The 24446-nt window shown below is 39.1% G+C and overlaps 1 protein-coding gene across 1 annotated transcript in view; it reads left to right on the top strand.

The window, feature by feature from the left end:
- PIK3R6 (phosphoinositide-3-kinase regulatory subunit 6) overlaps positions 1–24446 on the top strand; it is a 51098-nt gene that overhangs the window by 12249 nt on the left and 14403 nt on the right. Inside the window, exons 2-11 of the mRNA XM_089534008.1 lie at positions 4576–4660; positions 4954–5141; positions 6292–6417; positions 7587–7670; positions 8324–8415; positions 13955–14023; positions 14469–14601; positions 17931–18000; positions 20538–20721; positions 22272–22419. Coding sequence (XP_089390134.1) covers positions 6405–6417; positions 7587–7670; positions 8324–8415; positions 13955–14023; positions 14469–14601; positions 17931–18000; positions 20538–20721; positions 22272–22419 — 793 coding nt within the window. The 5' untranslated portion in view covers positions 4576–4660; positions 4954–5141; positions 6292–6404. The remainder of the gene's footprint in view (positions 1–4575; positions 4661–4953; positions 5142–6291; positions 6418–7586; positions 7671–8323; positions 8416–13954; positions 14024–14468; positions 14602–17930; positions 18001–20537; positions 20722–22271; positions 22420–24446) is intronic.

The raw sequence follows: 24446 nt of genomic DNA, 5'->3' as shown, positions 1-24446 counted from the left end.
AGGAAGCGGAGAGTGCTCTCATCGCGGCGATCGCCGCGATGAGGAGCGGCCCCCGCCTCCTTCCCGGCCTGGGAGCAGGCCTAGGCTCCCTCCCAGGCCGGGAGGAGGAGGAGGAAGCCTGGCACCGCGGCGATCGCCGCGATGCCAAGCTTCCCCGCGCCCTTCCTGGCCTGGGAGCAGGCCTAGGCTCCCTCCCAGGCCGGGAGGAGGAGGACGAAGCCTGGCACCGCGGCGATCGCCGCGATGCCAAGCTTCCCCGTGCCCTTCCCGGCCTGGGAGCCGGCCTAGGCTCCCTCCCAGGCCGGGAGGAGGAGGAGGAGGACAAGGTTTAAAAATCTAGGACTTTTTTTTTAATTTCCTAGCCAGGAAATTTAAAAAAAAAATGTCCTACATTTTCAAACCTTGTCCTACATTTGTCCCGGTTTGGAGGTCCTCCATTATGGCAACCCTATTCATGGTGAAGTGTAGACTTCAGCCTGGATCTCCCAAGTCCCAGTGAAACTCTCATAACTGCTATGTGTCTTGCAGTTGGGATGTTCTTTGTGTGCCTCTGTGGGAAATACTGGGGTTTCTGCCATTTCCCCCCAGTCTCTTCCCCCCCCCCTCCCCCAGTTATTTCAGTCAGTTCATTGACATGGCAGGTGGAAGAACCCGAAACAACTGAGCAAAAATAAAAGTATTCCAAGGCATTTTGTCTCCAGAGAGGGGCAAGTTAGTAATTTCACTTTCTCTCACACTTGAATGCTTTAAATCTCTAATTCTTTTTCACAAGTTTAAGGAGAAATTCACACATTTTGACAAGTTATTGGAGAAGGTAGTTCTCAACCATCCATAGTGGTCTGCCTGTAGTTAAATATGAAGAGGCTGTCAAAGAAATCAAGAAAGAAAAGGACAAACAGGTAGCAAAATTAATTCTGTGTGAGAAAGATGGTTGACAAGAATTCAAAGTTACACTTTAAGAACCACAATACACCCCAAGCCCTCTGCTTGGAGTGGATGGCAAATCTGTCAGCTTCACTTTCTTCAACATTGATATTTTTTGTTTAAAAACCCCCAGTCTATAATTCTTTCTGTACAGTTTATGAAGAAACTAGCAGTTTTGGGAAACTTCTTAAAAAGAAAAGAAATCCAAACTAAATACTCATGGCTATTCATGGAGGGGGGGATTTGGGGACAACTGTCTGAACACCCAAAGTATGCTGGGTTTACTCATTGCAATAGCCATTCAGAAAAAAACAACAGTGTATCCTCATTCTTCTGTCATTTATTTAGCAGTCTACCTTACTTTTCCAACCATGATCTAGCTTGATGTTGTTGGGTATTTTTTAATTCTCAAGCTGTCAGTAGAGTCATGTTCAGCTTACTGACTGCTGAATGTATGAAATGCTTAGTAAGGACAGAGGCAGCTTCCCATCTCTATGTTTAGATTACATATAATTATATCTTGGGAAGAAGCACCTAGACCACTTTCCCCCCAAACCTGGCTGTTATGTCTGCTGATGATAGGAGTCCTTGCTCCCAGCATACTGGGAAAGGCTGACCTAACCCATATCTGTGCTTACTGTGAGGTATGGGCAAAAGGAAATTATCTTAAAACAGCCTCTTATCGCATTGCATTGCATCGCATCACGTCTCATCTATTTATTTTATCATACCATCCAACACTTCACAGATGAAAACCAAAAAACGTGGCCAAGCAACTTCAGTGTGTGCTCAGGATGACAAATTAATGAGGCAGAAAACACGAGCTAGGAGGGGCTGCATCAGTTTGCTTTTTCTTAGTCAACTGGGAAGTGCAAGATTTTGCCTCCCCCCTCCATGAGTTAACAGAGTGCAAACTACTTTGGTACTTTGAACTCAGTTTGCAGCAATTGAAGTAAGCTAAGAACAAAGGGGGAAGTGGGAGGAGGAGAGAGAAACTGGGATGTTTTTAAAACATCTATCCAAATGCTAGATGGCACTGCTCAGGTTTTGGGTTTGGCAAAGTGTAAAGGCCAAGTAGCTTGGGCTGATTTATTTAATTTGCTGCATTAAACTGGTATGGAGATTCTGGGCAATTCTAAATATATTATCTGGAAATAAGTCTCAGTTATGTCTTTGGAACGTTCAGGTAAATATATCCAGAACTGTTAACACATTCAGTCCTCCTGGGGGTTTGTTCACTGGGGAATATAAATGAGGCTACATATATTGTGCATTTGGACTGGAGCATGGCTTTGGTGCAGCTTCCGGACTCTTAGGACACATGCATTATTTAAACAGTATACCTCCAAAGTGGCTTGAAGCAGCTTTATTTTGCCCTGTATGTTCAGGGCGAAGAGTTCTCATTTTGTTAGCTAAGATCAGGGCTGAACCAAGACAGTTTGCTGCCTTGTGATTGGGGAGTGAATAAATAGTCATTTATCCTCACCCCAGTCAGGGTTCCTAAAGAGACAGTTCATTTCAGGTCAGTGGATGGCACAGACATAATCTGAACTCCTTCATTACTTGCCTGCCTTAGCGCAGTTTTTTTGCAGTCCCCAAATCCTTCCCCCAAGTCTCAATGTTTTTCAGTTAAAAAAAAAAGGTCTACCAAATACTAAATAGAGCAGAATTGCTGCTCCTGGGAACTTCCAGGAAAGGTGTGATGACTCTTAACTATCCTCCCCAGTCTCCCCACCAACTCCAAACAGGTCCAAAGACCCCAGATACTTTGCAAACCAAAGTTCAGAGGGTTAGGATTGTCCATGCCATTGCATTTTCAGTTTCTATGTACATTTGTGAAAGCTGGACAGTGAAGAAAGCTGATAGGAAGAAAATCAACTCATTTGAAATGTGGGACTGGAGAAGAGCTCAGTGGATACCTTTAACTGCTGAAAAAAGACAAATACATGGGTCCAAAAATGCTACCTTTCTAGCATTCTTTGGTTCCCAGAGAGTGAATGCTTCATTGTTTACTAGTTATGTGTAGTATTTCAGGCCTCATGATGATAAACCTGAGACAGATTTCAGTCAGTTTGCAACATGAGAGAGCTGAGTAACATGAGAGCTCTGTGGGCTGGAGGTTATTCGTGGTCTCTGTATGGAAGGTGTGAAGAGGAAGCCAGGCTTTCTGCAATCACTTCTGCTTGAATTGGGGTCTTAAAAATAGAACAACGGAAATGGCGAAGCAGCAAAAGCCTGTCAGGGTTGTTTCTCAGCCAGGTCATATGATTTCATGCTAATGAATGATACTGGGGGGACCATTTGACAGGAAAGGAAACATTCAGCCCCCAAGGTAAGGGTATAGGAAAGTTTCGTTTCAGTAGATGAGACTTAATAACATGTTCTGTGGCTATGCATAACTAAACAGTGACAGGTTGATGCTCTGGAATGTGTGGTTATGGTCGGCCTCAGCATCTTACTATGTTTTTCTTAAAAGGAACTTTCTAGGGATTGCTACAGTAAGAGATATGAGGTGAGCAAGCTACAATCTACAGACCATGTGTGACCCCAGTGGATTTTTTTGGTGCCCCTTGCACCCTAAAGTCCTGACATCACAGAAATTTGGTGTGTGTCAAAATCACTTGAAATATGTAACTCCTCACTGCCAGGTGATTCCAAATGCATTTTAGTGTTCTTTCCACTCAGCTTCTAGGCAGTGGTACTACATACCCTCTAATATTTAAGCATGGTGTAGTGGTTTGACCATTGGACTAAGATTCTGGACATCAGGGTTCAAATCCCTGTTAGGCAATGGAAATCCACTGGGTGATCTTGGGTAAGTCACATTTTCTCAGTCTCAGAGGAAAGCAAGGCACTAATAAATAAAAAAATCTCTGTTCCCTTCTGTACCCCAAAAGGCCTGAAAAACAAACTCAAGATGAGAAATGACTGGATCAGAGACATGGCACAGTTAAAAGTGGAACAGCTAGAATCATAGTTGGACGCATGCCCCTCTGCATACAGGGTTGGTCAAGATGTTTTCTATTCTAAAGCAAAGGAGAGGATGATGGTACTCCCAGTTCCACATACAGATGATGACTGGTTTGGTAAATTTAGTGTGGCAGTTGAATCTTTCTCTTTCAGTGGTTACTGGGCAACATCTTCCAGAGTACCTGAGAGTAGCAACATCTGAGTAACAGCAGACAGAACGTAGGCCTGTGAATCTAACATCATCTTCTTTTTTCATCCTGTATGATTTTTAATATCTTTGACTGATGGAAAAGCCAGTGAAGCGCCAAAAGCTTGTATAATGTACTTTATATTTTTAATTTGGCCAAATAAGGTATTACTGCTTTGTGAATTTTGTTGTATTTTGCTGCATGACCAACATGGCTACCCTTGAATATGTTTCCTCAAGATATGTTGTAACTCCTGTAGTAGACTAACCCAGCTATCTTTCTAGAACTTGTCATTGTTCCTATGCATGTCTGTTACTGGTATGAAACTCCCATATATGCACCTGACTACAAGAGTGAAGTATGAGGGGGCTAGCAAACATTGGAACAACCACTGGAGTGAATCCACCCACACCTCAAACATCTGTGAAGGCTACACTTATAGTTCAGCTGACGTTGAGAAACTGATGTCAATATCCCTCACTTTGCTTATCAGGTTCACTTTGAAGTGAGTTCTGAAAGACAACTGCAGGAATCCTTGATGTGTAGCCCCCATCCCACCCCGATACACTCAGGGGAAGGTATGTGTCATGTTGTAGTGCTGTTCAGCAACTGAATAGTAAAGGCATTTTTGCAATGTTGGCTCTGCATGTGGGAGAAGAGTTTTCCTGCTGCTGCGCCAGTCTCAGAGGATTGCTTTGAAAATGAGAATGAGGATAATTGTAAACACGAAAAGGGGGGGGGGGCTGTGTGACCTAGTTCTACTGGTTTACTTACTGCAAGGGAAATGAATGTGATAGAAGATGGGTAGTTTGTGGGTGAGGTAGTGGAGCCTGCACATTCCACTTTCTGATTCTGTCAAATATGTATGCAGGTATTGGCTGACACTGGTGAGACAGGTAGAGCAAGATTGTCCTGGGAGCATTCCCACACACGAAGGAGTTTGACAGGTTCAGAAAGCACCTGGTGGCACCCCAGTTGAGAACTCTATAGGTGTGGCAGTGGTTTTGGTGCTGTCTCCTATGACGCTTCATTTACCTCACAGACACTGCAGCATACTGGGTAAGTGGGGCCTTCCTTATTTCTTGAGAAGTCATTGACGTTTCGTCCATAGAGTTGTTCTGGCATGTTGTTTTCTGATGTCAGTAATGTTCCAAAGAATGTGTTAAGTGGCTTGCGTGCTATTTGGGTGGAAACATGGGATGTAAATTTAAATCAAAGCAAATATATGTGAATCTTGAAGATAACTTCTATTCAGATATCAGTAGAGCTAACATCCTTGAAAATCTTCTCTGCAACTCCAACAAAAGAAGATAGGCCGATGCAGATGATTGAACTTGCAGAAATGAATTAATTGATAATGCTGATCAAACAGAAATCTTTGAACAGATTTAAGAAAAATTGGGAATTGTTCATTACACACACACACACACACACACACACAGAGTCTAATTGGGGGTAGGAGTCAGTTTCAGGCTTTGTAAAATAAAGTGTGTACATTGCAGAAGCATAAATATATTATTCCACATAAGGAAGTAAAGTAATAGTTGTATACATCCATCAGCTGGGGAGGGGAAAGTCACTAGTGTATGTTTGATTTTGTTTAGTAGTATAGATAAATTGGTATTTATTACTGGGACTGGTATATGTATATTTTAATTAAATATATAAAATTTGTTTGTTCTTGTTTTTAAGTTTAATAAAAATAATTTTTTTGAAAAGAAAAAAGAAAATCTCTTGTAATATCCTGAATGTCTATAGTGTGTGGTAGTGATAGGTAACTACTCAAGGTTCTATCCTATTGTGAAACACAAACCTGACCCAAGACATTTTGCTGTCTGCCCTCTTGCATTTCAGTTAGACAACAGTGAAAGATTTATTTAACATATTTGATGGGGCAACACCCTCCACCACACCTGGAAGGGGCAGGTGAGAGGGTACAGGGCTGAGTGCTTAGTACCCACCTAGCTGCTGACTCCTTGTATATGCTGCTTGACTACCTTGTTCTGCCTAATGGTACGGCTGCTCCTGATAAAATGTATACCTATATTTTATACTTTTTCACAGATACATAATCCAAGGGTACTGCCTACAGCCAGTGCTTATTGGTTGAACTTCAAAGCCAAGCCATTCCTGCTTCTGTATTTTCATGTACTTTAGTGTCACATCCCAAATACATAGAGGCTCAGTCTCCTGTCATATTATTTTGCAGAACAATAGAAGATACAAGGCCATGCTGAGTGAAACTAAGTCATCTGGTCACCCAGTTCAAGACGCGTTGATACAGATAAGCGCAAAACAGCCTGCTGTGACTTCTCCCCAGTCATGGAGAATCCAGGTTTGTGTTTGCTATTAAAGCATGAGATGTTTAGGTGGGAAAAAATGGAATCCTTCTCCCCTACCACTTTGATGTAGCTGAGAGAAGAAGATTGTAGGATTGATCTTGTATGGCAAGCAAACAGCACAAAAGTATCACTGTACCTAAAAGATGAAGGCCTTATTAGTTAGTCCCAACTAGCACACAGTCATTGAATCTATTATTGAGTGGAGACCCAATGTGCAGGTAAATCCATTTGATTCATTCAGTCAGTCCCATTGATTGTAAACTAGTTGGGACCAACGATAGGTTTCAGGCAAAATACATTAATTGTGGCATATGGCTTTCTGAACTGGAGACCATTTTATCAAATGGAAGTTTTCATGGCTGTCTTGGTAGGAAATTCAGTGGTGCATGGGTAAATTGGGTGTTAACTTGTAGCCATAAACTAGACAATAGTATTAATTTACAGTGATTCACTCATTGCCAGAGTTCCATATGCAATCCTCACTGCAAATGTAACACTTATCTTTTTTCCCTTTATCAACTGTGTAAACATTTACAGATAAGTAAATACTGTCTTGTAGTAAGGTTATCATTGGTAATAACTATTACTGGTTGTTTGCACAGTCCTAGACAGGGGTTAGTGTCAGAGGTTTTTTTTTTATAAAGTCAGTGATAACGTGTAGTGTGTATGCTTCTATTCTAGAACAACAATACTGGATATATGGCTTTAGCTTCTGATTAAAGGAAAAACTCTTCCATGCAACATGGAACTTCTTGGGTGATTATAATTTGTATACTGCTTGAAATTGTATGTGTTCCAATCAGGAGCTTATAGTATCAGTGATATACCACTGGTGTTAACCCCACCTCACCTCACCCAAGACAATGAAACCATCTTAATTCCTTGGTAGAGCCTAATGGGAAGGTATGCAGCCTCCTCTCACTTTCCACTGAAAGACTGTAAGCAGGCTCCATGAAACCATCTTAATTCCCCCAGAAACTCCACAAACATCAGCAACATTTTTTTTCATTGAATACTTTCAGGATATCTTACAGTGATATTTCATTTGGCTCAATGGAAGGTATTATTCTAGTATAGATTTCTCCCTCTCTTGGTCAACAAGCCTAGCTTTGTTCTTTGTTTTACATTAGTTTTTCACATTGTGTTTCTCTCCTGCATCAAGAGGTTGAATCAGACTTTCTCCGGAGCGTGCATGCCCTTCTCCGGGAACTTGATGGCCACCATCCAGCCTTCCAGAGTGAGAGAGGTAAAAGCAGTGGCCACTGTGCTGCTACATATGACCAAGCTCCTGAGAGTTTTTGCTGTATGTTCCACACCCACTGCAAGAGGAGAGGAGAGGAAACTGTGACTCCCTGTGGCAGGCCAGTTGTAGGGATAACCCCTAGGCATTTGTTTTCTGGTACTGTATTTGGTTAAGATGCTTAACCACATGAGTATACTTGAGTTTGACACCAATTTTTCCTTAGTGCCAGCAAAGGTAAAAAGAAGGAAAGACTATGTTTTGAATATGTGGAGTTTTTCATATGTAGTTCTTCACAGCATAGGCAAGAAGGCAATGGGATGTCCACTGCTTAAATGAAAGGATAGCTGCCAGCTGGACTAGATGAAACACTGATCCCGCTCCTTAGATAGTGGCCCAAATACCAAATGGGAATTACTAAACTAGAGAACCTATCCTGAATGGAAATAGTGTGACTTTGTATAGAGGGCCTTAAAACAAAATCTTATAGACGCTATCCTGATTAGTTGTACTTGATCTAATTATTTAGCATGGATGAGCCCTTAGAAAATCTGTGTGAGATAAACTAAACACTTTTGCAGGGCTTTCCTCCTTCTTTCTGACTGATTCCTGACATGGTGAATAAACCTTTGACAGCTGTTCTGGCTTTGCTCTCACAGGGATGTTGCGTTGGACCTTGCATAAGAAAATTGATAGGAATCCCAGCAATGGATCCCTCTTGATCAGAATTTTGGTGAAAGAGCTGGAAAGGGTAAGAATACTCCATAGGAGGGAAAGAAAAATTTGGGAGAAAAATTTGGCACAACTTTCTTCTGAACAGGGAATTATGGTTTCTTGCTTAGCCCTTGTTATGCTGGTTTCAAAAGATGGATGGATTTGTGCAAGATTATATAGAAAGGTCAACAACATTGTCTTGTACTGCGGTTCAACTTGCACATGTGGCTATTATTTTTTCCTGCTTCATCTACAAAAGCTGGGCCCTTGTCTCTGATAATTGACAAACCTTCTTATTTGTTTCACTTGCATTAAGTTCAGAATAGCACCACATGGCTGAAAATCAGAAGACTCAGTGGTAAGGTCTGATCAGATCCATTTATTGTTTATTGATGATGAAAGTGGCTTATATAGTTTTCCCAAATCCACAAAGCAGTAATATTTTTATGGGGCCAGCCAAAATGCACAAAAATACCTGCTGCAAACATTTGAAGCTCCACTGGCTTCTCTATCAGGCAAACATTTAAAAAATCATACAGGAGGGAAAAATATGATGATGTTAGTCACATTTTGTCAAGATGTGGCTGTTGTCAGTTTAGATGGTACTAAAGGGAAATTAATTCAGGCAGGCCCCTCCTCCTTCTAGTCATGTAAATACTCCAGGAAATAAGAAAAATATGTTCTATTAGCAAGAGATTCTCCTCTTGAGATTCAAGTTGCTTCCTTCTTAACTGCCCTTAAGAGACCTTCAGCTTATGTAGACCCTATGAATGAGAGACCTCCAAGTGATCAGCCCTGCTCAGGTCTTGCAGGTACAGGGTCATGGCTTCCTGGATTGAGCTTATCCAACTAGAATGCAATCTTCCTCTTTTCCTACTGCCTTCTACTTTACCTTGTATTATTGTATTTTCTAGTGAGTCGTGGCTTCTCATAATAGTTCTAAAGTATGATAGTCTCAGTTAGTAATCTTGGCTTCTAGGGGGAGTTCAGGCATCAGCCTATTTCCCATTTGGTTTGGGGATCAGTGGTGTAGTTGAGTCAGAACTCCAGGATCAACGCACAGGCATTTTTTGAGGAACAAAGACAATGATATCCTCTTCCAGCCCATTTGGACTCTCCTGTTTCCTCTGAGATTAGCTGTGAACATCACAGTAGCTGGGGAGAGAACTGCTAGTTGCTGATGCTGACATACAGGCTGGAATTCACATTGGAACATCTGCATACATACATGTGCAGATGTGATTTTTTTTTCCAGGTGCTATGGGGTTGCAGTGATGGTGAGCCTTTTACAGACCAAGTGCCCAAACTGCAACCCAAAACCCACTTATTTATCACCACGTGCCACATTCCTCAGGCTTTCTAGTAACAAACTCTGGTGAACACTGGTGGGATGACAGAGTGTGTGCCCACAGAGAGGGCTTTGTGTGCCACCTGTGGCACGCATGCCATAAGCTCACCACCACTGGATAACCTGTCCTCTCCATTGCACCCAGAGCCCCCCATACTTTAAAGCATCTTATACAAGTATTCTATAGTTCCGTGTGAACAGGCAGCATCAGAGAAGCATCTGGCCACACCCCCCCAAGCTGAATGCACAATGATTACAGAAGCACAGAGACCACTGAAGGTCCCCCACAGATCTCAGAGCTGATGTTATCTTTGTGAGTCCAGCTAAGCGGGGAGGGGAGCCAGATCTTCTACAATTTTGCCTGCTCAGGGTGAAGCACGGAACACCCTTCTGAGATGGCTTTGGAGCTTTAAAGAAACTCAGGGGTGGTGAACTTTATGTTACCCTGAGGGAATATTGAACTGAGGCTGAAGTATTTCTTCCTGATGTTGGGAAGAGAAACTCCTGAAAAATCTTAAGATAGTGTGAATATATACTGTACCTCTGCCTCTGTCTTTGTCTCTGCCTTTGCCTGTCTGTCTGTCTGTCTGTCTCTCCCCTCTCTCACACACACAAACATGCATACATGTCCACATAGATGCCTACATTTTTAAATTCTCAGCACCTGATCAGCACCCGCACATAAAAAAATTATTACCATACAACTGTTGGAGTCACAGACTCATCTCTTTCTATCTTTTTCATAGACTTTACTTTTTTTTTTTTTTTTTTGGAAAAATTTTATTTGAAATTTAAAATACACACAGGACAGATAAGATACATTCATTCCACTTCTGTTCCTTGTCCTGAGTCCCATCCCCCTCCCTTATCCCAATCTGCCCCCCCCCCCGGTATTCCCTCTTGCACATACCTCTAAGAACAGTCATAATCTATCAGATATCGACTATTTATTTCTACCTCCTTTCTGAACATCATTTACTTCCCCATCTCACTGTGTTATACATTGCTTTCCGCTACGTTAAGGGATTGTGTATTTAAATGTTTCTATAATTTCTTCCCACCTCTTTATAGACCTCATAGACTTTACATTCATATGGTCTTTATTTCTTTTCTTTTTTTATATAATTTTATTACAAAACAAAATAAATAACATTTACCTAAACCATGTAACATATAACATATATAACATATAACATAGGCATCTTATCACAATACACAGTCATCCCTAATTCACCATCCCTCCCTCCCTCCCTCCCCAACCCAACATAAATACCTTTCACTCTCTCCGCTTCATTCTTCCTAAGACCTTGACAGACATTGACAAGACTTCCTTGGTCTAAACCCTTACCGTTTCATTGTATTTTCTAACTGCTTATCTGTGTAAATCTGTTTACAGATGTTTATTTTCAATTTTTTCTATGACTTCACCCGTTACCCTTCTTACTATCTTGTTCTAATTTTTTACAATAAAGTTCTTTAGCTAGTCAATTCCTTCTAATCTAAGCTTACTTACATTCATAAGTACCTTGTTAGATTTTATCTTGTATGTTTGGCCATTTCTCCTTTATATAAATGTACATTTTTTCCCAGTTCTTCTTATCCTGCTTTTTCTTCTCCTCTATTTCTGAAATCATTTTTGTATTTTCTCTTAATCTTTCAGAAATTATGTCTATTTCCATCAGTTCCATCAATTTGATAATCCACTCCTCTATCTCAATATCTTTCTTTAATTTCCAATATTTCGCGAACGTTAACCTAGCAGCAGTCAACATATAGAAAATTATTTTCCCATAGCTCTTTTCTATCTTATCCTCCAACATATTTAATAACAAGATTTCTGGTCTAAATTTTAAGTCCACATCTAATATATCTTTGATTCCTTTGGCTATCATTTTCCAAAATTTCCAAAATTTTTCTGCTTGAACACATTCCCACCATAGGTGAAAAAAGGTACCTCTTTCCCTTTCACACTTCCAACATAAATTTTGTCCTTTTCCATAGATTCTACATAATTTTTCAGGAGAGAGGTGCCATCTGTACATGATCTTTACAAAATTTTCCTTAATATCCTGACTAACTGTGTATTTCATTCTTTTCAACCATGATATTTCCCATTGTCTTAATTCCAAAGCTTTTTTACAATCCTTTGCCCATTTTATCATATTTTCTTTTACTAAATCGCCTTCCATTTGAAATTCCAACAATGCCTTATATAATCTAGATAATACAGCAGGTTTTTCTTGTACCATAATTTCTTCTAACTTTGTTGGTTTCTCCACCATTTTCGTTGTTCCTTTATCCATTTTGTAACTAGCTTGTAATTGATGATATAAAAATCATTCACACTTGTGACCTTCCATTTTAATCTGTTCCAAAGATTTCATTACAAAGCATCCTTTCAAACAGATTAAAAACAATATTAAAAAATATAATTTCCAAAGAACAATGTGGCTTTGTTCCAAATAGACAACTAAAGGATAATATAAGATAAATAATACATACAATAGAATATTACGAAGTACACAACCAAAATAAATTGGCCTTGGTTTTATTAGATCTCAAAAAGGCTTTCGATAATTTGGATTGGAAACTAATGAAAATGCTGCTAAAACAAATAGGAATTGGAGTGGAATTCCAAAAATGGATAAATGCGATATATAGAAAACAAACAGCTAAGATAATAATTAATGGAAGAAGAACCAAACCAATCGAAATAAAAAAGGGGACAAGACAAGGATGTCCTTTCTCCCCATTGTTGTTTGTGATTACTTTAGATATCTTTATAAGGAGAATAAATGAGGCAACAGAGATCAAAGGAGTCAAAATAAAAGGTGATCAATATAAAATTCGTGCTTTTGCGGATGACATTGCTTTATCAATAGAAGACCCTATTTCTTGTATTTCAGTATTACTAGACCACGTTAAAGAATTTGGAAAGATATCAGGTCTAAAAATAAATCTAGATAAAACAAATGTGATTACGAAGAATATGAGAAGAGAAGAAGAAATACAAATAAAAGACGTGACGGGTTTCAATGTGATGAAAAAAGCAAGATATCTAGGTATAATAATAACAAAGAAAAATGGAGACTTAATTTGGAATAACTATGTAAAAAAGTGGGAAGAGATAAAGAAGGAGATGAAAGAATGGAAAAATTTGAAATTATCTCTTTTGGGGAGAATTTTGGCTGTAAAGATGAACTTAATTCCAAAAATATTATTTTTATTTCATACCATCCCTGTGATTAAGAATCATAAACTCTTTGCAGAGTGGCAAAAACAGATCTCAGAATATATATGGGATGGAAAAAAAACAAGAATAAAACAAAATTATATGCAAGATACAACGGATAGAGGAGGGCTGGCAGTTCCTAATGTAAGAACATATTATGAAGCTTGTACTTTAGAATGGCTTAGCGCCTGGATTAGATTAAGAGAAAAGGAATTATTAAAACTGGAGGGTCATGACTTAAGATTCAGATATCATGCCTACATGTTTTATGGAAAAGTCAAAGTTAACGCTGCCTTTAAAAATCATTTTATAAGAGCATCTTTAATTAAAACTTGGGAAAAATATAAAAGATGGATTAGCCCATTTACCCCTCTCTGGTTATCCCCCCATGAAGCATTTTTTAACACCGATGTCCAAAAGAAAGAAAATTGGTTGACATATGGTCTTTATTTCGATTTAAAAACTCATCTCCTCCCAGTTCACCTCAAGAAAATGTGTCCAAATGAAAGAAACACACAAACGTGTAGAGTTCATCCATAGATTTAGAATAATAGAATTGTAAAGTTGGAAGAGACCACAAGGGACATCCAGTCCAACCCCCTGCCATTCAGGACCTCACAAACAAATCACCCCCAACAGATGGCCATCCAGCCTTTGTTTAAAAACTTCCAAAGAAGAGGACTCCACCATACTCTAAGGGAGTGTGTTCCCTTGTCAGACAGCCCTTACTCTCAGGAAGTTCCTCCTAATGGTTAGGTAGAATCTCTTTTCCTGTAGTTTGAATCCATTGCTCTGGGTCCTATTCTCTGGAGCAGCAGAAAACAAGCTGGCTCAATCCTCACTATTTATCTCCCACTGATGTGCCCCTCTGCTATCAAGAACACAATTGCTCTTGAGTGTAGCACTGCCTCTTCATCGACGTTTGTGTTAGCAAAAGATCCAAATTCTGCCTCACTTTATTAGAAATTTTAAAACATAACCATTTGCTTTCTCTAGGCAGAAAGATGCAACTACCGGCAATATATCATCCCCTTACTTCACACACTGATGTACACACTGATAAAGGTAAGGTCCAACATTTTGTATTGCCATAATGTCCCAGGATTTCAGTGTTGAGGTTGACAGGCCAACGTATGCTAGGTGCTTTTTCAGCGTTGGAAATTATTCTGAATGCTAAGAATGTGTAACAGTAGAGTAAAAAGTGTGCAGTTTTACATTTTCATCACCATAGAGGAATGACAGCCCTTCTAGAGATTGTGAAATAGTGCTGTCAGACTGAATGATGTGACTTGTCAGGCTTAAGCACAGGTACACCTTCTTTTTAGATGGTGTTCATCACAGTGTTCTTGCATTTATAAACACAGTTAATATAATAAGATGTATTTGTGAATGGCCATGCTTTCTCCTGCTGTAACATGGAATCTGGGAGTTTGCTGCAGGTCCTCTCTTTTCTCTGAACATCCAGATTAAATTGTTTAACTCAGATGTTTACTCTCCCCTTTTGCTCCAGGCTCCCTTCATTCCTGATTCACTCTATGAGCGAGTGTATGATTTCTGCAAGAAGCTGCTCACTTTGCCCAAACCTTATTGCACCATTGGCCTGGATTACGCTCGGCAGCTAAAGCTGGAACGGACGATACCAGGTGAACATCATTCCATGGTTGTTGTTTTTTTTGGTTTATCCATTTCCAAGGCGTGTGAGACAGAGTGGTGGGTTTCTGTCCTTTTCAAGTCTTATAATCTGCACCTGTGCACGAGCAAACAACTTTTTCTCTGTATTGGTCAAGCAAATACGAAATATTGATGCAACGCAGAGGAAATAATGGAGGTAATTCCTTTACTAGTAAAGGTCACATCCAACGCTCACTCGTTCTTAAATCGAATGCTGTAGTGTAGGGTGGACAGACTTCCAGACTGTTAGATCTGTGTTGTTTTTTGTTTGTAAGGCTTTTTTCCTAGAACCTCAAGATCCATCAAGCAGCCCCAAGTACAAAAGACATCCCTTTAATGAACAGAGCATGTTGCAACTTTCTTTTTTAACTCAGAAATTTCTTTTTGCTACCCAAACTTCCCTGAATGCATCCCTTCTGTATTAATCAATTATCATCATTACTTTTAGCTAAACATCATCTAGTGTCTAATTTAGTGGATAGTGTAACAAAAATAATCCACAAGAACAAATACAGTTTCTCTTGAACTACAAGGAAATATTTATATTGAAGGTATATTAACAACATTTTAAAATGGTTAATAGCTATTGACACCACTTATACAAGGGGTGCATAATTTCCTGATGGAACATAGCAAATAATGCTACCATATATGTAATACAGGTTTGGCTATCTTTCACTAATTGCACATGCATTCTCTGGACCTTTGTCTGAGCAGCCTAGTCTAATATATGATGGAAATTTCCCTCCTGGCCTGCATAGGAATGACAGAACAATAAGTGAAAAGTAAAAGCTCTTCAATGTGATTGCCACCAAAGATAAATTTCTGGTTTAATAAGGGGATGCCTACATGTATCACCTTGAGTCAAATAGAAGGCATTATCTAAAATGGAGTCCTGTAAAGGTACTACAGAACTGGGGGAAAGTTATGGTCTGCAGGCAGTATGTCCTGGAATTTCCCCCCCTTAATTTTAGCATACCAACCTGAAAAATCTCATCCCATCTACATTGCCATCTTGATCAAACAACTCGTTCCTCAATGTGTATTAGTCAAAATTCAAGCATGCTTCCATGTAAAATTATATTTCCTCAACTTGTCCTATCCTCTCTTTGCATAGGCTGTATTCTTTAGCTGTCCAACCCATATGTTCTGGCAGTACAATAATCTACTATGTAATTCAATCTAATGCCAATAACAGAGGTGGAACAAATCATTCCAGAAATCGTCCTTATTACTGTGTTATACAGAAGCATATTTGGACAATGTCACTGCTGAAGGGCAGAGATTTCTGTCAGAAATAATGCTACCATATTTTCTGCAGTGCAGAAACTGAAACTGCACGGGTGTGCTGACCATTCCCACATTTGTGCTCTTCTTGGCAAAGAGACCAACCTCTTCTCCAGCAAGAACATTCTCTTGGCTTGTTTATGTTCTGTGATATTTCATCTACCTTTTCTGTTGGGCAACAGAGTGTTGAGAGATCATTCAGAATGGGAAAGGAATTAGACTGAATCTAGACATTGCTGGGGTCAGCCCTTCAAATGTCTGTAGTTCTCTGACTTTTCTGATACCCAAAACTTGTCACGTCAACCAAGTGAAAGTTGTGGACACTCCACATGACAAACACATGTAATATGCTTTTGCCCAAAGCAAACTCAGGCTCACTTGAATGTGAAAAATTTACTACATGTTCTGTCATAGGAAATTTACATGTGTACAGTACGTATTTTAAAACAACTATAGATAAAAGCAATGCTTAGACTACTTCGTTAGAATACAGCTATTTATTGTGGAAGGCAACAACAAATTGAATGGGTTAATGCCTAATGAGATGCATACGTACCTGAGGTTTATAATTGCAGAGGTGAGGGTTTTTTCTGTTTGGGAATATAAGATCTGGAACCTGGAATGGTATAGTTTATGCCTTATGTGAGTGAATGTATGCTTTCTGTGCGCATATACATTTGTACATGCATCACTATAAGCCTGGGATGGTTCTGGAAGGCAACTTGACCTTTCTGTATTATAAATATATTGCCTGAAGAAAAGTTTTTAAAAGTTTTATTTTCTAACTATAGCTCCCAGAATCCCCAAGCCAGTATTGTCACTGCCCATGCTCACTGGTAAATTCTGGGATTGATATTCGAAATGTGGCCCAAAGGATGTGTAAAAGCAGTAGCCTAAGACGTGTCTCATGCAAAGGCTTAAATTCAGATATGTTAACTAAATCATTAAAGAATAACTTTTCACGTAATTGCCCAATAACAGATAATCGGTGTTCATTGACACCATACATTTCAGGAAGCTCAAATAACAAGATATGGCATCTCACATATTGGATTTACTTGCTTTTTTTGATCTTTACTTCAAGACCTCATAATTTAGAATAAGAGTAAATAGAGTAAACAGCTCTCAAACACTGTAGACTGCTGTAAATATGCTATTAATGGAGAAAATTAACAAAGTGGCCTTTGTAACCAATTTAGCTGTCTGGCAGATATCAAGAAGTATTGATTACGAAGATGCTAATGTATGAATCCCCAAATCACACGACAGACTTTCATGCAAAGAAATCATGTGCTGTTCAGAGGATTTACTTGACCAGCATCTTTGTAAGTTAAATACCTATTTGGTCCAAAACACACTGCAGAAATAATCCAGTTTGAGACTGATTTAACTGTCCTGGCTCAGTCCTAGGGAATCCTGGGAATTGTAGTTTATTGTGGCACCAGAGCTCTCTGACAGAGAAGGCTAAATGTCTCACAAAAGTATAGTTCCCAGAATTCCCTAGCATTGAGCTGCACTGTGTTTTAGACATTTGACCACCATTGTGTGAAATGAAAGTTACTTTTCTCAGTTCATGTAATAAAGGAGCCTTTATCCTTCATTTGAATGTGATTTCCTTTTAATCACATTATCAGTTGTTCTGCTAATAACACAAGGGTCAAACCATAGACGTTTAAACTTTGATCTCTCTCTATATGTATGTGTGTATGGTTACTTTGTTCTTTAAGGATATTGTACTTCGTACGAAGCCTACCACAAATACTTCCTTTGAAGCTTACCGCAAAGACTTCCTTTTGTACCTTGATTGCTTTTGCTAGCACTGTTTTGAAGATTACTCTTCTCAATTCATGTTATAAAGCAGTCTTTAGCCTTCATTTCAAAAGTGATTTCCTTATAAACTAATTGTCTGGTAGCATTAAAAGTTGTTCTCCTAATAACACAAGTGTCAAACCATAAACTTTTAAACACTAATCTCTTTGTATATGTTTGTGTGTATGGTTATATTGATCTTTAGGTATACTGTACCAACGAATGGTCTCTGCAGAGCAATGTCTCAAGAATGACTCATTCCCTTATCAGGAAAAGTAAGTACTGGGCTACTTATATGTCTTAAATATGCCAGTTTTAACTCTGCACTAAAATAGACCTCTCTGTTATATTCTGAAATTAACATTTCCGAATATTGGGCAGTGAATTCAGAAATTCTATAAAGTAAAAAATAATAATGCAAGACTATGGACCAGCCTGGGTCCCGCCACAGCCATGGAAGCATAACAGTTTGGTATCGTTTCTTATCACACTTTCCCCCCCCCAGATAGAGTTTTGGTGGTTCATTATTATGTGATCTGTTTTCTGCATTGCCAAATGCCACCTTTGGGAGGAAGGGGGGGGAATGAGCAACTGCGGCTGCCAACTGCCTCCTGAAGACAACTGCTATATGAATGGGCTGCTCTCCCCACTTCCAAAGTATGGGTCTGTTGTGTGTTCATTCACACAGCATCCAATGCTTTGGTGGTGGTGGGGGGATGGTCCTGCCTACCAACCACTTCCCTGAGCCAGCTACACACACAGCAGCCAGCTTCAGGAAGCTGTTGGCGTCATGATTACTGCAAGGGGGACAGGGAGAGAGGCAAAATCACACCCACTCACACCATGCACCATGTGACTGCCTGAGAAACAGAACTACAGCTGGAAGGACCTATTGCACAAAGGCAGTACGGAACGGCACTGAGACTGAGAGCATTTTGTTGGGTTTGCCCATCAATGAAAAGGTGGACTACAGTAAAAAGTGGTATGCAAGGCAGCATCAGAATAGACACAACGTTGTGTGATAAATATCAACCAAAGACACCTTCATCCTGTTAAAATTCTCATTTTTAGCATTGTTTGGTAAAATCCTAAAACTTCATAATTGTCTCAGAGAGACTTCAACATATATTTGGACATGTACTTTCAGCATCTCTGTGCAATGATGAGTTTTAGCAAAGGATTTGTAGGGCTGTAGTTGTCATGGCTCAATGGCTTCCAGTTGTTTTAATCTAGAGGACTGTGCAGTAGACACACCTAATAGAATTCACGAGTATCATCTTGGACTGGCTGGAGTAAATTTAGTTCTGGATTTCATGGTTATTGTAGGACCAAGTTGCCCCAAAACATTTTTCTGTCTGAGACAAACAAGATGCCAGGCACAGATACTGGCAAAATGTCAGGAATAAACTCTTCTAGAACATGGCCACACAGCCCAAAAAACCCCCAAAATACTGTACTTACCAGTTAGCCAGGTTAAGGTTCAAATAGTACCCTATAGATAACCAAGATATTTTGGCAGATGAGACGAAAATCCCGAGGAACTTCTCCCCACTCTCCTCCAGGAAAAATACAATCACTTTTATTCCCCAATCTGCGATGTGAAGCAGTTCTCTCATACTATCTGTCAATAGAGCTCATGCTGCTAACAGGAAATACTGATGTTCCATAAGTGCTTTCTGCAGTGGGGACGTAAGGCATAGATGCCGTTCATATACACATTTATGTGCATTTTTGAAAGTGAATGCATGTGTGTGCATGAGACTTAACTCGGTAAATAAAGTTTCCGAGATGCATGCACAAATGTTTTAAAGATGTGTGTGCATGTATATGATGTTTCATGTACAGTACAATGATTCATGTTGTCTGGCTGCAGAGAAATAGTCTAACCCTAGTACATTACATGTGGAGCTGCCATTGCTCTGATTTCTGTGCTTCAGTCAAATTTCTTTTTTTAAAAATATGGGCAAACAGATTTTCTTCCATAGTCTGGGTTTGTTCTGGGTGTTTGAAGATGGAGAATCAATCCTCACTGAATCTGTTGTAGGGGAAAGTCCTCATAAAAAGAAATACTGCAGGGGGTTGGGAATCAGACCTTTTTTAAAAAAGAACTGGTTAGATATGAATCATTTGGGGTTTTTTTTCTAAGTAACTTTTTGCTCATGTTAGTTATGTGCTTCTTAGTTGCTTTTTTATTATTTTTGAATCACTTACAACCTCCCCACATTCATAAAGATGAATTCTTAAAGCCATCCTTTTGAAGTAAAAAGTATATGCCGTTCATTAAATTACAAGCGCAGAAACTTTTATCAGCTGCATGTTGTTTGTTTAAAAGTTACATTAATAACATCATTACCACCTATCACCACCACAACAGAGGAAGTCTATTACTTATGAGACATGACTGTTGATCCAGTATTTAACCGAAGGCAGTATTTACCCTGCTGTCCATCCCAGAGACTGTAGTTCTATGATAGGTTTTTGAGTTACTTGCAGTAGGCCAAGAGTAGGAATTGTGCTTCGTGACTCTCAGCTCTTCACATATGATTGGATTGCAGCTCCCAGCATTCCTTACACTGGTGGCAAGAGGCTCTTGTGAGTTAAGAGTCTAGCAACCTTTGGAGGGCTGCATAATTCCTACCCTTGGCCTATGGCAGGAAATTTTGAAATTTGTAAGGCAATGTTTTTTCTTTTTCATTTTCAACTTTTCAGTCCTTTCAGTCCATACTGATTCCTATATCATCTTTCATACCTACATTCTTCCCTGTTAACAATTTATCTTTATATAATGTATGTTAACTCTTTATTTTCCCAGGGTTTTCATGTTTGCTGATCCAGATTTGCTCTCTGTGGCTGTGTGCCGAGCATTCATTGATGAAATCAAGGCTGCTCAAACATTCCAGTGTGCCAGATCCTGCATGCTCTATGTGATAGAACGAGCCTTTCAATCAGTGCTGAAAGAACAGTATGATGTTAGGGATCTGCACAGCCTTCTTCAGGTATTGTCAGGAAATCACATACTATTCTGACAACTTGGCTTCTCAGATTTTGGCAGATCACTTGAAATAAACATGATTTCCTTTTTTAAAAAGTAGCTCCTCCAGACAGTGCTTTGGCAATGTGAATTGGCAGCTTCAGGTAGCAGATTAATAGCTATCTTGACATTGCTGCAAACTATTATTTATTCCTCCTTACTATATTTTTACTACAAGGAATGGAAAGGAAGCATTCATGGAATTTTCTGCCCTGGAAGCCAAAATAGCTTTCCTAGCTTTAGGTATTTTCACAACCTTTTAAAGGAGAAGGTGTGGGTCCTTAGACTTTCCCCTTGAATTCTCTGACAACTCTCTGACAAAGAATTGAAAGTCTTTCATAAATCTTTACCAATCCTAGGATTCCATAGGATGGAGTTGTGGCAATTAAAGTGGTATCAAATGGGTATAATTATGCATTCTCAACATGCTGAAAGATAGCAAAATAAAAGTTTTAAACAGTCCAAACTTTGTAAAACATAATAATGAAGCATTAGGGGAAATTTTGAGATCATTGTTTGATTATATTGTTAATTTCTTAAAAAGAACATTGTTTCTAAACATTTCTTCCAACATGTGAATGAGTCTTTTGATGGCTCTTCCATCATTTGTTAGATTCTGTCAGGAAGAGTTTTCGTACCTTTATTGGGTTACACTTTTGAGACTGCAATCCTGCATATGCTTAACAAGCACTATTGAACTGCAGAATTTATAGATACATTTGGGATTGCTCTATGAAAGTAATTTTATTTGCCCTTAATTGTCTTTGCTGAGTTCACTGACACTTATTGTTTTCTCTGAGTAGAATGAATTGTTATCACACTGCATATGTTAGTTAACTTACCTAGTACCAAGATGTAGGCATTATAAGCAACAGGTTTATCAGCAATAGTTTTAGAAGTGACCAGTGTTAATAATGTCATTGTTGCTGTCATTCCTTTTTGCATTTCAGATTATCAGTACATTATCGGTACATTTCATGCATCTGATAAAATGAGTTGCGGTTCATGAAATCTCATGCTATAATAAAAATGCTAGTTTTATGAAGCTACCACAACATTTCTTTTGGCTGCAATAGATTGACACTGCTATCCTTGGAAAAGAAGTAAAACACCCAAAGGAATTGTTTGTTGATATTTTAACAGGATTTAGTAAAAGATGAATGGGATAGGGACAGTTTACAAAACTGGGAACGTTCAGAGTGGCAAAAGGCCAGATTTTTAAAAGAAGTCTTTCCACTGAAACAAACCAATCAAGTTCGTAAAAAAACACTTCAAGAAATCTGTCAACTATGTTGTCTGGTATTGTAAGTTCACATACCATTCTATGTGTCCAGTCATACCTCTCCAGTGAGACAATTGTTTTCCAGTTAGAAAAGCTGGTACTTGTAACTACAATTGATGGGCAAGTTTTAAATCTACATGCAAGAAAATAAAAATGAAATACATCTGGATAGGATTTGCTGTCTGTGAGCATAATTCCAGCAATAATTTAATTACTCTTTCTCTTTGTGACAGGCAAAGCCCTTAGAAGTGATTGAGCACTGTTTTCAGCAAGTTATGGCAGCCATTGAACATGCAGGAAGAGCAATGAATGCAGGATACAGTAAATATGTTGAGGAAGTAAGGAAAATCTACAACACCTTGTTAAGCACTGCAGAAGAAGGTACATGTAGCCCTAAGAGTCTGGTGTAACAATAGGGCTCCTTTCATTAGGCTTTTCCTTGCATCCTGAACGCTTAGAATTCTCTGTGCTGTAAGTGTATATTCTCACCTTATCTGTGGCAGTGAATACAGGAAAAAACCAAACAGTGCAGCAGAATAGTGCATTAGGATGGCTGGTGAGAACTGGAAACTGAATCATATATACATGTAGCGTGTTTCAATTCTATGACCTCAGAATTGTCCTGTTTGGTTGTGATTTGTAGTCCTTGAGACCAAAACAAACCAATTTCAGAACCAGTTTTAAGAAGAATAGAAGTTATATTGTGCTTTAGGGTGGAGATAAAAAGAAGCTAGATCTAGATCTACTGGTAATTCTCTGCTGGCAGAAGATCAGCAACTGATTCCAAATGTTTTGATAGTGGCAGAAACAAACTGATTCCTTGACCCTTTCCCTAAATTTGACTACAATAAAAGAAAGCTTGGGGCAACTGGAAGCAGATTCTTGTGTGGAAAGACTGTGGGTTTCATTGACTTGAGGTACTCAAACAATTCCTGGTCTCAGGAATAACAACAGAAACAACAACAAACCTAACATAACACAAAAAACTAACAAACATTCTGACTTCTTCCCCCTAAAACCAATGGTTATAGCCCCCTAGTACTAGATTCGCTTTAATTCATACTACACAAGTTTTCCAAAGGAGCCTTAATGCTTAGCAGCTATGCTGACAGAGGTTGCTTTAAAAAAAAAACCTCTAAGGGTACAGAGCAGTAGGGGTACAGTGTAATGGTACCATTGCTTTTTGTTTCCTTGGAGCAACATTACAAACACATAGAGAGAAAAACTGAACTCTATATGAATGGAGTCACTGGAAGAGATAGGGTAGAAAGAGAGAGTGCTATGAGGTCAGATTGGATTTTGGAAATCAACACAGCAATAGATTCATTATACTTGAACACTATAACACTATGTATGTGTGTATGTGCCTTCAAATTCCCATCAGCTTATGGCAACCTCATGAATTTCATAGGTTTTCTTAGACAAGGAATCCTGAGAGGTGGTTTTGCAGTTCCTTCCTCTGAAATTTAGCCCACAGCACCTTCTATTCATTGATGGCCTCCCATCCAAGTACTAACAAGGGCTTAACCTGTCCCTCCTTAGCTTCCATGATCAGGTGGGTCCTGTTGCCTTTAGGGTATTTTAGGCCTTCTATAGCACTATAGTTCTGTTGAAAATTGAAACAAAAATTAAGGAGGCTTTGAGGGGGAAATCATATGAGGATCACAACATGTCTGAAAACTTTTCGGCTGTGAGTGGATTGGGATTACCCACATCTAATGTTATAATTCATATCACAAGCAAGACACACATAAACAAATCAAAATATGCAGTGTGCTTATTTTTTTTTAAAGTAAGAGTGTATTTGGAAAAGAACTGACAAGAAATGTTAAGAAGCAAAATTAAATGATGTCATATAAACCATGTGTTAAAGATATGTTAATTTTATATGTTTGTTCTTGGTCAGCATCTGGGCAACTGGGCTAACCAAACCATGCATTTCCTTTTCAGCATTAAAAGTAATACCAAAAGATACATTTCTGATTAACATGGGGGTGGGGTTCTGACCCACTGAAACTATTGTTGCTCATAGCCTTAAAGAAGCTTCTCATTTGAGATGTATGTCACTTTTAAACTATCCATTAGCCCAAACTCTCTGGATAATGCACCATAAAAATAGAAAATTCAATAATAAACCAATGACTCAAGAAGAACAGCAGACAGAATAAAAGCAGGAGGAAAAATAAAAGATTTCAACACATAACACCCAAAATTAAAAGTATTATTTATTAGCCACTGGCTGGGTACTTTACCTTTTTCTACACTAACTGTGTAACAGTGAGCTAAATGTGTCATTTTTCACCAATTTATTGCGGGACCAATGAACAACAGCAGTTCCCAAAAGTTCATAAACCCCTCCCCAGTGTAGTCTTTCTGTCTACCTTTGCTTGGCTGCCCTCTACACCCGC

Source organism: Sceloporus occidentalis, unplaced genomic scaffold (genome assembly GCF_023333645.1).
Source record: "Sceloporus occidentalis isolate IW3139 unplaced genomic scaffold, rSceOcc1.0.p SCAF_1, whole genome shotgun sequence".
In the NCBI taxonomy this organism is placed as follows: Eukaryota; Metazoa; Chordata; class Lepidosauria; order Squamata; family Phrynosomatidae; genus Sceloporus; species Sceloporus occidentalis.
This window is presented reverse-complemented; position numbering and strand designations above follow the sequence as displayed.